Source organism: Eublepharis macularius, chromosome 7 (genome assembly GCF_028583425.1).
Source record: "Eublepharis macularius isolate TG4126 chromosome 7, MPM_Emac_v1.0, whole genome shotgun sequence".
Classification (NCBI taxonomy): Eukaryota; Metazoa; Chordata; class Lepidosauria; order Squamata; family Eublepharidae; genus Eublepharis; species Eublepharis macularius.
This window is the reverse complement of record NC_072796.1, coordinates 11,162,473-11,177,552: the sequence shown is the minus strand read 5'-3', so window position 1 is coordinate 11,177,552 and position 15,080 is coordinate 11,162,473. Positions and strand designations below refer to the sequence as shown.

The window sequence follows — 15,080 nt, the reverse complement described above, 5'->3', positions numbered from 1 at the left end:
GTCAGGACATCTCTTTGAAATGTCTAAAATTGGTCCTCCCAAGAAGGTGTTTAAGTGAGAATAGGTGACGGTGCAAATATCCCTAAAGCAACCAGTATAAGAATAGCAAGTATTGCCATCAACACTGCCTGTGCCCCCAGCAGTTGCTAACACGCCGAGAGGCATACTGTCTTCCACACGGTCCTCCACATATGTTCCGTGCAGCCCAGGCAAAACAGCCCAGAAGAAGCAATCGAGTTAAGCAAGCAGAGTAATCCTCTTCCTCGCCCATCAGTCTCATGCACCAAAGTATTGTGTTGGAGAGGCAGAGCTTGTGTCAGTCCCTGGCAGTCAGGTCCCTCAAGCTCTCCACAGTTAACACATGGGTGTTCCAGTTGAAGCAACTTTATTGAGATCCATACAGTTCAGGGTGTTCACCCAAAGGTGGCAATTGGCAGAAGTGACAATTCAAACAAAGGCCTTATTAATTATAGGGAAACTTCCCGCCCTTTGGGTCCGTTGACATTCTGGCGTGAAACCCCAAAGAAGTTACATGGGAACTGATTAGTTTAGACTGAAGTACAAAGTGAAAATATCCCAGTCTCTGGGGAAAGAGACAACGTTCGCTGCTAGCAGCTCGCCTTCAAGGACACTTGCTGGAAAAGTGAAAGTACGTATTTTCAGCAGATAACGGAGAGGCTCCACTGGCTGTCCAGCATTTTATGTTAGCAGTTAAGATACTCTCAGATGACCTATAGAGTATACAGAATATAACTTTGGCAAACAGAATATAACTTTGGCAAAAAGTTATGATCAGCACAACACAATAATGGCAGGTATGCTGGCATACATGACAGCTTGCTGATGAAGCCTCTCTAAAGCCTCCCCATTTGGTTGATACTTACAAGCCCTGCCAATCTCATCCTGTATCTTATTTTGAAGGGGCCAGGTCAACAGTATTCTTAGCTTAATGGTTGTGACTGCATAAATATGTAAGTGAAGAAGCACTCTGCATTGTTAGAGTTTAGAGCTGGGTTCCCTATTTGTGTTTATTTCCAATATGTGTATACTTCTTTTCAGCCGTAATGGTCCTCAGAGCTGCTCACAACAGTGATTAAAGCATGACAAGTACTGTGAATCGAAATCTGTGGTCAGCATTTACACACACAAAAACAGATTTGAAGAGCAAATTGAATAAAAGCAACAAGGTCACAACATCAGAGCTCTACAGTTGTCAGGAAAAATCAGACAGCAAAGGCTTATTTGGAATGTGTGTGTGTTATGTGCCATCAAGTCATTTCTGACTTATGGTGACCCTATGAATGAAAGACCTCCAAAACATTCTATCTCTAACAGACCTACTCAGACCCTGCAAACTGGAGGACGTGGCTTCTTTTATTGAGTCAAGCCACCTCGTTTTAGGTCTTCCTCTTTTCCTGCTGCCTTCCACTTTTCCTAGCATTACTGACTTTGCCAGAGACTCTTGTCTTCCCATGATGTGACCAAAGTACGATAGCCTCACTTTTGTCATTTTAGCTTCTAAGGAGAATTCAGGCTTGATTTGATCTAGTACCCACTTATTTGTCTTTTTGGCTGTCCATGGTATCTGCAAAACTCTCCTCCAGCACCACATTTCAACTGAATCAATTTTTTTCCTGTCAGCTTTCTTTACTGTCCAACTTTCACATCCATACATGGCAATGGGGAATACCATAGTTTGGATTATTTTGATCTTGGTTCCCAGAGAGACATCTTTATCTTTAAGGATCTTCTCTAGCTCCCTCAAAGCTGCTCTTCCCAGTCTCAATCTTCTACTGATTTCTTCATTGCATTTTTCTTTTTGGTTGATGATTGAGCCAAGGAACAGAAAATCTTGAACAACTTCAATTTCTTCATTGTCAACTTTAAAATTGTGTAGTTCCTCGGTAGTCATTACTTTTGTCTTCTTGATGTTCAGTTGTAATCCTGCTTTGGCGCTTTCCCCTTTAACCTTCATCAGTAGTCGTTTCAGGTCTTCACTATTTTCTGCTAGTAATGTGGGGTCATCTGCATATCTCAAATTGTTAATGTTCCCCCCACTAATTTTCACTCCACCTTCTTCTAGATCTAATCCAGCTTTCCTTATGATATACTCTGCATAGAGGTTGAACAGGTAGGGAGATAATATGCATCCTTGTCTGACACCTTTGCCAATTGGAAACCATTCTGTTTCCCCATATTCTGTCCTGACAGTAGCCTCTTGTCCCGAGTACAAGTTGCACATCAAAACAATTTGGCCTACATATTTGGAATATGTAGGCCTTTAGTCCCTTCTGAAAGGAAGTCAGGGAGTATGTCAACCTGACATTAGCAGAGCGAATTCCATGGTTATCGCTACTACCGAAAAGGCCCTGGTTGACAATGCTCATTGATATTATAAATCCTGATAAACACACCTCGATGTCAAAAAGTGGAAGGACTGATATAGAAACAGGCATTCCCTAAGATTCTTAGGCCCTAGACATAAAGGGCTTTAAAGCTAAAGATATAATACAGTGGTACTCCTATTTCTTGAGTATCCCACTGAAGGGTCCTTATAATTTTACCCGTTCTGCCTGGCAAGAAGCAGGTGAGGCGGGAAGGTGGAGATGACGTTGGCACATCTTCCGTTTGCCCCCTCATTGAGTGGAGATCTAGATATATGTACTTGGCCATACCTTTGATAATTAAAGCTTGTGACTTCCAGACCTCTGTGACTTAATGCCAACAGTCTTGCTGCTTGAAAATGCTTCAAGGGTTTTGGAAGTTTCTGTCAAAGGCACAGAATTTCAAGTTTGCTTTAAGTTGGAGAATCAGTTTGTTAAAGAAGAGTATGCTGTGTGTCTAGCAGTAATGAAAATGTTGCCTGAGTAGCAAATCTTTCCTGAAAAACTTAGACATTAGCTGCTGATAGGGTTGATTGGGGCTGTCTGCAAAGGTGATTCTCAGCTATTTAGTTAGAGATGGTGTGACCAATGTGTAATATGAATATTCTTTGTTTACGAGCATTTTGTAATCAACTTTATCATGTCTATTTCCTGCAAGTTCACACATGTCATTTTAATGTAATATATAGGGGTGTGCGCTTCAGGTTTCTGATTCGGATAAAACACCCGAATCGGACCCCATTTGTAAAGATTTGGGATTCCTGGATTGGGCCGGCATGGTGGCCCCGATTCGGAAATCCCAAATCAAAGCATCCCCAAAGTATTTGGGTTGCTTCGGGAAGCTTCGGGGTGAGTTTAAAGGGCCCTTTCCCTGCTGCTTGCAAGCATGTCCCTTTAAACTATCAGCTGGCAGGTGGCAGAGGGGATTCCCCCCCTGCCGCCTGACAGCTGATAGTTTAAAGGGCCCTTTTCCTGCGGCTTGCAAGCGGCAGGTCCCTTTAAACACCCGAAACTCCACAACCCCCAGCCCCTGGGTATACCAAATCAGAGTGTAAGATGCAGCCAGAAATGTGGGAAACTTTGCCTGTTTTTTCTCTGCAGTGTAATCTTCTGAAAAAACTAACCCCATTTATGTGAAGCATCTGAAATCACATCTGCCAATAGCTTGCAGATGTTGTAGCATTAGTGTGTAGTGTGTCGGGTTTGGATCTGGAAGACCCGCGTTCGAATCCCCCCTCCGCTATGACACTCTCTGGGTGACCTGTAGCCAGTTGCTCTTTCTCAGGCTAACCTTACATCACAGGTGGGGTTGCCAGGTCCCTCCCCCTCCCACCAGGACGGTAGAGTACCTGGCATTTACCTTCTGTTGGGCACGTGGGTATTCTTCATGCACGTGCACCCCGTGGCTGATGCGGTGACCGTGCTGGCCATGTGAGCACTCCCGCACTCTGCACATGGCCGATTCAGCCCATTTGGGGCCCAAGTCAGCCCCAACTGAAGCACGAGAATGCTCCCGCAGCTGGCGAAATGGCGTCACTTCTGTAAGTGATGTCACCGCACCCCCAGAGTGCGTGTGCACGGCGTGTGTTCCCTGGGTGACTGCTGGTGGCAAGCAAACTCCAGGGGGCTTGCTACCTCCTGCTGATCATTGGGCAGTCGGCAGGCGAGGGGGCAAATCCTTGGGAGTTTGCCCACCTCCAGTGGGCACCTGGAAACCCTAGGGTGTTGCGAAGATCAAATGGAGGAGGGTAGAATGATGTACACTGCTCTGATTTCTTTGGAAGAATAAAAGCCTACTAAGTAAATAGAGAATAGTTGTGATGAACTGGACAAATTGCAGGACTGTAAATTGGGAAAATCTGCCTCTATTACTGTTATGAGCCTAGGCCTATGTAGTGAGGCCTAGTGGCTCCAGGGAAGCCTGTACCAGAGTGACTATAGGGTTAACGTTTCCCAGGTCCCATTTGGACTCTGTGATTGGTTAATAGGGGTTTTGGAGGAAAAAATTCCACCAATAGAGAAGTAGGGGGGTGGTGCTTAAGAAGGAGGGATAAAAGGTCTCACCCACAGTGGGCGGGGTTTCACTCCTAGATAGCAGAGCTGAGAAGAGGCTGCTGCAGATGAAGGGATCCCTCGTCCAGAAGGGGGGAGACAATTTGAAGCCAGTCACCAGGAGGCAGCTAGGAACAGTCTAGTTAGACACATTAGGGTGTTTTATTTTTTGTTTGTTCGCCAACTTTTACTGTTCTCTTTAATCTACAAAGTTTAGAACACCAGTTATTACTGACCCTCTTAAATAAAGTTGTTTATTATTCTGCCTGGGTCCTCATGCCTCATTCGGTCACATAATAAGTAAAATCTACTGGGAAAGAGTAAACAAAATAGATCAGTTGGGTGCTCTGGGCCCTTCCGGAGCCCACTCTGCACCAGGGTGGTTGTAGCCTAGAGAGAGCTTCCCTGGTCCCCAGCCTGCTGCGACATGGATTTTCCATGCATTGGTGTGATTTTTAGATTGTTCCTGTCAGTATTTTCCGTTCTTTTCCCCTTGCGCTGCCCCCCTCCCCATTCTAAACGCAGCTCTGTGGTGACTTTTTACTGTGACCCCTTCAAAGGACATGGACTTGCATGTAGAATTCTCATCTGCTGGTCTCCATTTTCAGTCCTTGGAATGATGTAATGATAATATTGATCAAAGCTCCTAGCAGCTAGGTGCTATACAAAAAGTATATTAAAAAATGTTCCTTGCCTGTGGAGTTGCAATATAGAGATTTAAAATTCTAAATAACTAGAGTACAGTGGGACTTATTTCCAAGTAAGTATGCTCAGGACAGCTGCTATAATTACCAATTATTTTAAGACTAGGAGAGTAAAAATTTCCTTCAGCTCTGCAGTTTAGTCTACACTCTTCAGAATAATGAATAATTAAGCCACTACATAAATCTTCACAGGACAGATGGCTACACTTGGACTTAACAAGTACAAGATTTCAAAGACAGTGGGAAAAAACAGGTAAAATTATGGGTTACAAAAGGTAGCTGACCAAGACCAAAAAATCCTCTGGCAGCTAGACATATTCTGGGTTTCTTTTGGCTTTAATTTGCATACCTCCTCCTGGTTAAATATTTACTAAAATATGTGCTGTCTGTGTTTATTTTTATATCATGTTTGCTGTTTTAGCACTATTACTTAAGAATGGTTTATTAACATGGAATTGTAGATTGTGGGGGCAACTGGCTACTGAGTTGGGAAGCAGAGTCCAACACACGGGTGATGGTGAGGAACAAAGAAATTAGGACTGGGAGTTTCAGTTTATTTATTTAGATAGTTAAATCCTGCTTTTCTCCCCAATTTGAAGGGACGAGCAAAGTAGCTCCCTACATCGTTTCCCTCTGTTCTAGTATTTTATCCTCACAACAACCCTGTGAGGTAGGTTAGGCCAAGAGAGAGAGTGACTGGCCCTGTCTTCACACCGCCAGTGGCTTGGCAGGGGGTTCCCTCCGGAGCTTTACATCAACAAGGATGGCAGGCATTCTAAAAAAAATGGACAGATTTCTTTGATTGCTTAGGTTAAAACTAAGGTAAATTAAGGTAATTATGTTACAAAGATACATCACAGGAGAAATGACTGATTAAAAATTATTGACATTAAAATTTTGGTATAAGCAACTAAGGAGAGGGGAAGAGAGCTATTATATAATTTAGTTGTGTTGTTATATACTTTGAATATATTTTTCTGTTAGTTTAAATCTAATTCAAATGTAGTGCTTGTATAAATTTCTATGCACTTTCTATTGTTATATCTTTTTTTAATAAATAAAATCTTTATTTTTTAAAAAAAATGGCTGGCAGGGGCCCAGGAAGTGATGTGAGGTGCAGGGTGAATTTTCCCTCCCATGGAAAGTTGTTTCTAGGGTTGTTAACTGGCCTGGAGGAAAATGTCTTGTCTGTTTAATAGAGGCTTAGTGGGATGTTACTAATCAAGTTAACAACTTCAACTACCCATTTCCACGCATGCTGCCTCTGTTAAAGGGACAGGGTGTTTTTTCTCTAGGCCAATTGGAAATCCTAGTGGTTTCCCTTATGGTTTCTGGGGGCCTTGCGAGGCAGAAGAGGGCACAAAATTCATGCCATGTATTGGAGGAGGATATTTCTTTAAGTAGCAACATTGCCTTAACAAGTTAAAAGGTTATAAATTAATTAACTAAAATCTAATTTTAGAAGGGCCTTCCTTCAAACTGGATGTCACACCTCAGTGCTGCAAAAAGAAAAAAAAAGTAAGGGGATTTGGAGGGACAAAGATGTCGGCTGTTAATGATAAAAAAGTTTTCAGCCTGTCATTCATAATATTCTTAAAATGGAATGGGTGAAGTGTATGCTGTCTTAATTAGCTTATATCTTACATAGTGAGAAAGGATCTCAGATTTCAGCAAGGCATGCTGGAAAGGAGCTATAGTAATGGCTCTTTAGTAGCCCGCATTGAGCCAATATCCAAATATCTATCTGAGCTGATAAGTCCAATTCCAGTCATATTTACCTCAGAACGAGCTCCACAGAAGGAAGCTATCCAGCCATTCACAAAGGGCTCTAAAAAGGGGACCTTTCAATTTTTCCACACCAAGATATTCTACCTGTTTGTATTTGGAACATGAAACCAAATGCATTCATATTTTACATGTCATATTTGGCAGAGATAGAACTCTGATGACTGGAGAACGTCTGCTTTTGTCGTGGCTGATGGTGAGAGGGCAGCACTTTGCAAAAGGAAATCCAGTCTGAATGTTCGTGGTCAGTCTTCTGTGCAGTTGCACATGGGACCTCGTATGCGCAGGCCTGCTGATGTGTAGATTTTGCAGCTTCTAAATCCTCTAGGGGGGTGCCCCTCCTCCCCAAAGCATATGCATGGCTATTTCCTACTGATAGAGCGCACACTTTGGAAAAGGCGGTGTCCTCAGCCCTCAGTTCCTCTTTCGCCACCAGTCTGAGAGGTTCTACTGCAGCATACGCCTCTGTTCTTGTCTCATTGGGCCAAGGTCTTCTTCTCGTGCTGCTGATCATAACGGAGAGAGAAAGAGAGTGTGATCAGAGATGTTCAGAATTCTCTGGATTAGTAGATATTTGCATATTGCTACTTTCTCCATCAGTCCTTCAGTGTAGAGTGTGCAAATGTGGAGTTAGGACTAGAGATGGACACGAACTGGGAAAACAGCGGCTCGTTGCGGTTCGTGGTTCATCGCACTTCACAAACCAGCATGAAATTGCCTGGTTTGTGAACCGGTTTGTTTGGTTCGTGAATACATCACTTCTGGGGCAGCAGAAGATGTGCTGAAAGCCCCTCCCCCTGTTGCCTCAGAAACTGATTGATCGTTGCCAGGCTGTCTGCAGTGACAAACCAAAAAATGAACCAAATGAACTGGCCTAAAAATCATTGTGGTTCGTTAGAAATTTCCTCCGACAAACTGCCTGTTTGCAAACTGAAAAATGGTCTGGTTTGTGATGAACTTTGGTTCATATTTCGGTCCGTGCCCACCTCTAGTTAGGACCAAGGTTCAGCTTCACCTGGCATGAAGAAGCCTTTCCTTTTGGGTTCTGCCACTCGGACTATGCAGATCAGTGCACATCAGAGCTTCCATCATTTTGAAGTTCCCTGTTCATTGCAACTGCTTTCTGTAGAGCTGTTTGGAAACAAGTCGCACTGGTTCAAAATGCAGCAGCTCGGCTCGTGATGGGAGCTTGCCGGTTACGTACTGTACCTTGAAAGGCCTTAATGGCCCGAGACCCAAACGCTTGAAGGACCTTCTCTTGATATATCAGCCTGCACAGCAACGTACGTCATCGAAACATTTTGTCTCCTCTTTTCAACAAGGCTAATTAATAGTGCGGCCCTAAGCAGAATTATACTCTTCTAAGCCCATTAACTTAAACGGTCATAGAAGAGGGTCGCTGCGGTTAGGATTGGAATGTAAATCTCTTTCTGTCGATCTGCAGAGCTTTTCAGCTTTGCTCCTGGATCATTTGGAACGACTTGCCTGAAAATATCATGAAGGATCATCTTAACTGTATTGATTTTTACCCTTTGCAAAGGAAGTCTTTTGCAAGATCTTTAGATACCTGACCTTGAGATCTCCTGGATCGTATGCCATTTTGTTCTGTTTCAATATTGTATTATATTGTCTGCTGATACCCAGAGATTTTTTAGAGGGGGGTTGCATTATGTAAACTGCTTTGAACACCCCTCCCCCTCGGAGCAGAAAGATAGGATTAAAATGTTATAATAAATAAATTGGTGAAGTGGAATAGGTCCTGAGGTAGACAGGAGAAAGGCAGCTATATACATATTTTAAAGAAATTAAAAAATAAAAATGACAGTATTAGTGATCCCAAATTAAAATTGTGTATAATCCCATTACAGGTAAATGAGTACCGAAGCCTTACAGAGTTTCATTCTGGTCTCAGGTCCTTATCAGTGATAAAGGAGTAAAACTGACTTAATGAGTAAGGAAAATTGGAAGGGTAAGATTATTTTGTTTGTTAAAAGATTTATAACCTGTCTTTTTTCACGTAGGAGGCCTACAGTAGAATAAATGTGTAAGCGCCAAAGCATGCACAGTAATGACAGTAGCAAAACCCATAAATCCATATCATCATCTATAATATAACAATCCATAATACATATAAATCAGCAGTAAAATCAACAGATGTCCCTCCCACAACTATAGCGTTTTATGTTTTACGTGTCTTCTAAATACAGGAGAAGAAGGGATAGATTTCCCCTCCATTGGCACCCTCTTTCAAAGAGTTATAGTAACCACAGTATGCTCCCCAGAACAAGATGCCAAAGATAAAACCTTCTCTATGAGAGGATGCAGAGAGAAGGAGCTGGGGGAAGGAACAAAGTTGGCACATAGGTGCATGTTGGGAGGCGCAATCCTTCCCATATTTCATCCCCAATCCGTGCACGGCCTCAAAGCCAGCATGTTGAATTGTTCCTGGAAACAAATTGGCCCTGTGCTGTCGTGCCAGAATGTGTGTCATATGATCACAGTGATTTGTTCTGATTAGAAGATAGGCTGCTGCATTTTAAAGAAATGGAGTTGTCTTTAAGGCTCATCGTAATAATCCACCGAAGTTTAGAGTAGAATGAATTAGCTAGTTCTAATAAGGGAGAAGGAGATCAATATCTAACTCCTGCCTGGTCTACATGTGCAGCAGAATGAAGTGGTAATGAGGTGGCCAAGGAACTGTATCACTTTAGACTGCTGGAAAGGGATTACATGCTCTTAGTATAACTATCTCCCTGAAAAGGGAGAAAACTAGCCCAGGATGCAAAGGGCTTTCTCCCTGATACGCTATTTCTTTACTTGCAGGGAGTTTTTACATGGAGGAGGGCATGCAGTCTGCTGTGGTACACAGTCCATTCTGCCACCCTAGAATTCTTCTCCCTCACTTGGCTGCATTTGGCCTTAAGCCAAGAGGAACGGCAGAGAGTATAAAATATTTTAATAAATAAATGTGTGGATCAGGCCCCAGACATGTTTGGAAAAGGGTACTTTTAACAAGAATGCCAGCCTACCTGTTCAACTGTAGAGTTGAAAACATTCCTGAACTCTTTACAAAGTCTGCCAAAGGTTGAACCACCCTAACTGCTCGCCTGTGTTTCTTTCGTTTTCTGACCAGCATCATCTCTGTTTCGTCTGGATCCAAATTTAGCTTGTTCTTTCTCAACCAGCTGAAAATATCATCCAAGCAATGACCTAGAGTGGAGACAGCTGCTTTTGCAGCTTTAGTTAATGACAGTAGGAGCTGGGTGTTATTGGCATAGTGATGACACGTAACCCCAAGCGATGGATGATTTCATTCAGCAGCCTCAGCTAGGGTTGACAGGTCCCTCACACCACCCGCTGGGAGGCGGGGAGAACTGGCACTTACCTCGTGCCGCTCATGAGGATCCTCTTTGCACGTGCGCGTACCCCAGGGCTGACGCAGCCGGCATGATGACGTCACTTCCAGAAGTGACGTTGCTGTGCTGGTTGAGAGTATGTGTGCGCGGCATGTGTTCATGAGGTGCCTGCCGGTGGCAGGCAACCTCTGGGAGTTTGCCCTCTCCCACTGATTGCTGGGCGACTGGCGGATGAGGGGGCAAATCCCCGGGTGTTTGCCCGTCACTGATGGGCACCTGAGAACCCTAAGCCTCACGTAGATGTTAACAAATACTGGTGAAAGGACAGAACCTTGAGGGGCCCCACATGGCAACTCTCAAGGGACTGAGGCAGCATTTCTAATAACAAATCTCTGATTCTGCTTGCACAGGAATGTTTAAAACCACTGGAGAGCCACTTCTTTCCTATTCTCTGCAAGCACTAAACGATTTATCAAGGTAGAGTACTCCTTAGTGTTAAAGATAAGCCTAATACAGTGGTACTCACTCCGTGGCCCAAGCCACTTATGAATCTTCTGAGCACTGTTCCCCAGTGTGGCACCTGCCTCATAACTGAGCTTGGCCAAACTTGCTTAATGTAAGAGCCACATAGAATAAGCACCAGATGTTTGAGAGCCTCAAGACGTGATGCATTGAAGTGACTTCAGATGAAGAGGTGGGTTTGGGGGAGTGTCCTGAAAGTGACATCACAGGAAGGGGTGGGGTTTGGGTGCAGTATGCTGGAAGTGATATCATTGGAAGGGTTGGAGCTTGGGAAGAGCCATCACCTGACCTTTGACTTGGAAGTGACATCACAAAAGTGATGTCACATCCTTGCTAGGCTTCATCCCCAAAGTCCCCAGCTATTTTCTGAGTCAGACTTGGCAACCCCAACATTTTTATTGACAATATGAAAGACATGGAAAGAAAGAAGGAAAGGAGGGAGGGAGAGACATGGATACTCAGAGACCTCCGGGAGCCACACAATATGTCTAGAAAAGCCACATGTTGTTCCTGAACCGCAGTTTGGCCACCCCTGTTATATACTGGTCTTCTGGACAGTGCCCTACTCAGAGGGGTAAGCAAGGCCAGTGTTAATATTATCCCCAAAATACAGCTAGGGAGCTGGGGCTGAGAGGAGTGGCTTACCCAAGGCCACCTGCAGAGCTCATGGCAGTAGTGGGAGTTGAACCAGCAGAGTGCTGATTTGCAGCCCAACGTCTTGTATGCTACAGCAGCTCAGAAAAGTGGGTAAGTCCTGTGTTTGGCAAGTGGCTTCAACCTTGAAACAGCCACCACCAGAGGAATGAGTAAGCTGTGGTGGAGACTTCATGCCAGTGATGGTTGTGTTGGTTGATGGCAATTGGGAATATGGCTCTCTGTGAATACCACTGGCCTCTAGATCAAGCAGGGCAAATTGCCTTTGTCCCTCTGCAAAAAGAGAATTGTCCACCAGAGCAAATAATTCTGTCTCCGTGCTGGGCTAGAAGCCAGGTTGAAATAGTTCAAGGGCAGATGTGTCATTCAGGAATAGCTGAAGTGCCTCCATCATTCGATAAGTTTCTTCCCTCCCCAAAAATCAAAGTTGGAACTAGCCCATAGTTTGTCTGGTTCTTCTTTTGATCAAAAGCGTATGAGTTCATTGAATCTGAGCATGCCTAAGCAGACCACTATGGCCTAAGCAGACCACACCACCAGACTCTGCAAATGCAACTGGAGATAAGCAGGTCTACACAAAAGTAAGGCTTACATTATTCAGTGGGGCTTACTCTCAGGAAAAAGTATCCTTTGGATTGTAGCCTTCATCTCCTCTCACTCTGCCATGCAGCAAGATTCTCGCTCTGTTAGCGGGACTTCTCTTTGGATGCCAGTAGCCAAAAATTATAACTGAATTTGCTCAGCCGTGTAACAGGAGTTAAAGGAAGACGGGTGCTACGGGAGAATCACCTTTAAATCTATTCCTTTTAAAAGCCTGCCGTGTACATATGTATAAGCCCGTGGTGATATGTGTGGTGTAGGGGTTAGAGTAGGATCTGGAAGACCCCGGGGAACTTGCTGAGTACCCTTGGGCCACTCCCAGCCTAACCTACCTCACAGGGCTATTGTGAGGATAATATGGAGGAAAGGACAAGCTGCTTTGTGTCCCCACTGGGGACAAAGGCATGGTATAAACAAAATAAATTAATAAATGTAAAAGTGCTAGTGTGATTTGCCAAAAATAAATGTAGAAAGACCAAAAACGTATCTGAAAGGAAGGGAAAGTGTGCATATTCTACTGTACCTGCTTAGAGATATTTCATTTGCATTTGAATTTGTGTGGATCAGACTGAATGCTGAGATTGGAAAATAAATCTAACCAACAGTGGAAATTCATATTTGGAAGTGTTATTTTCTGTCCATATATCAGCCTTTTCTCACTTTTTAGAACTTGACTTGTAGTTATAAGGGGACATCGCTGGTAAACCTTTTTTTCAGTGCGTGGCATAAACCATTTTTCAGTGCACATTTCATGATGACCAAATGTTTGAGACTGCAGAACAAGAATCTTAAAAGCTGTTTTAAGTTCAACTTTCCAGACTGCTGATTTTTAAATTTATTTATGGTGGGACATGGAATGGTTTATACAGTTTATGCTGCCTTTAAGTATCAGTTCTACACAGGGCTTTTTTTTCTGGGAAAAGAGGTGGTAGAACTCAGTAGGTTGCCCTCGGAGAAAATGGTCACATGGCTGGTGGCCCCGCCCCCTGATCTCCAGACAGAGGGGAGTTTAGATTGCCCTCCGTGCCACCAGGCAATCTCAACTCCCCTCTGTCTGGAGATCAGGGGGTGGGGCCACCAGCCATGTGACCATTTTCAAGAGGTTCCGGAACTCGGTTCCCCCGCGTTCCCCCTGAAAAAAAGCCCTGGTTCTACACAAGCAAGTGTATGTTCTCCAGGGATGGGAGAAGGAAGTTAGTGGTGGACCACTGACTAATTTTGTGTCTTGTATCTGACAAAGGGAGCTTGATTCTCAAAAGCGTACGCCCCAGAAATCTTGTTGGTTTTTTAAGATGCTACTGGGCTCCTCTTGTTCTTCTACTGAAGACCAACACCTGAAACTGACCTGTTTCGGTGGACCTCTGGCATCTGCTCGTTAGTGGGCTGCTTTTACAAAGTATGCTATGCTAGGTGGACCTTAGTCTGATTCCGCAGTGCATTCCTTACATTCTTAAGAAGAGTAGCACTTAACACAGGATTACTTAAAAGGGATTAGGGTGGGCAGCCATATTAGTCTATAGTAGCAGGACAAAATTAGAGTCTAGTAGCAACTTAGGAACCTACAAAAATTTCTGAGATGCAAGATTTTGAGAGTCAAAGTTCACCAAGTGAGCTCTGACTCACAAAGGCTTATAACCTAGAAAATGTTGTTGGCCTCTAAGGAGCAACTGGACTCAGATTTTGTTTCATAGGGATTGGTTATACTATAAAAGATTCTGAACATGCAATCTTGCTTTATAAATGTAGAGTATCAACAAAAGTTAATTTTAAAAAATTAAAAGGAAATAGACTTGACAAGAGTGACATTAATTTTTGCTTTAAAACATATTTGTAAGTTCATAAGAGGTTATTAATTAGACAAGTACCATTTTCAAACCTAACGACTCATGATTATTGACTGAAAAATATGTCAGTATAATCCAGAGAACTGGGTAACAACTCTCACATGCCAGAGAAATCTTTGAGAACTTGAACAGGAGCCCCTTGTTAAGCCAAACCATTCAGGAAACTGCGTCTTACTATCTAAAAGGCAATCCGTGTTGCTGATGACTCACTTTGTGCCCTGGTGCAGGCACGTTGCAGGTGATCCTTGCACAGGCCCCTTGCTGACGGGTCTGGCCTTGAGGCTGCTGCGAAGCTCCTGCTTGCCCACTGGTAGGGGGACGAGCAAATTGACGGCCTGAGCACTCCTCCCAGCAGCCAGTGGGTGCTTTGCAGCAGCCTGGAGACCAGAGTGGGAGGGCGCTGAGGGGAGGAGCGGGGAGGAGTGCTTAGGCTGCAATCCTGAAGGCCGTTTCCTCGGAGAAAGCGCTATTGTCCATGGACCAGAGCATGGCAAGTTACTTCCCAATTCCAACAAAATCTTTACAAAAAACATTGTATACAAAGAAATCTTTCACCGTTGATGACTGATTGTTATGTTTCATGAAAAATAAAAAATGACCAACAACAGTTTTCTAGAACCCGTTGTATTTTTTCACGCAACGGGCATGGTTGCTTGTTTTAAAATTTTTCAAAATTGCAGATTGGGCGAGGGTCTGTTGATTTGTGGAGAAAAAATTAAAAACTCTTATGCGGACACCAAAGGAAGGTTTTTTGGGATTCCAGCCATGGACTTATTAACGATCAAATGGTAGCAGTGAACCTGTAGCATTTGAAGTTTTTAAGGAAGTTTTGACAGGAGGATTTCCCTTTGTCTTTCCTGCATAGGTGTCATTTTTCTTATTCATCATATTTGTGGTCTATACGATGCTGCCCTTCAGCATGCAAGATGCTATCATTGCCGGGGTCCTCACCTCCACCTCCCATACCGTTGTCCTGAGCATCTGTCTGTCCTCTACAGGCATCATCAAGGAACACTTGGCTTGGCAGGTATGTGTCCAGGGATGCTGTGATCCAGTCTTTACCCGGTATCAGGGCTTTTTTTCTGGGAAAAGAGGTGGTGGGACTCAGTGGGTTGCCCTCGGGGAAAATGGTCACATGGCTGGTGGCCCCGCCCCCTGATCTCCAGACTGAGGGGAGAT

The 15,080-nt window shown here is 43.9% G+C and overlaps 1 protein-coding gene across 1 annotated transcript in view; it reads left to right on the top strand.

Annotated features, from left to right (window-relative positions):
* The window catches only part of ADCY2 (adenylate cyclase 2), a 205,317-nt gene that overhangs the window by 49,956 nt on the left and 140,281 nt on the right, over positions 1-15,080 (top strand). Inside the window, exon 3 of the mRNA XM_054984696.1 lies at positions 14,767-14,928. Within this exon, the coding sequence (XP_054840671.1) occupies positions 14,767-14,928 (162 nt within the window). The remainder of the gene's footprint in view (positions 1-14,766; positions 14,929-15,080) is intronic.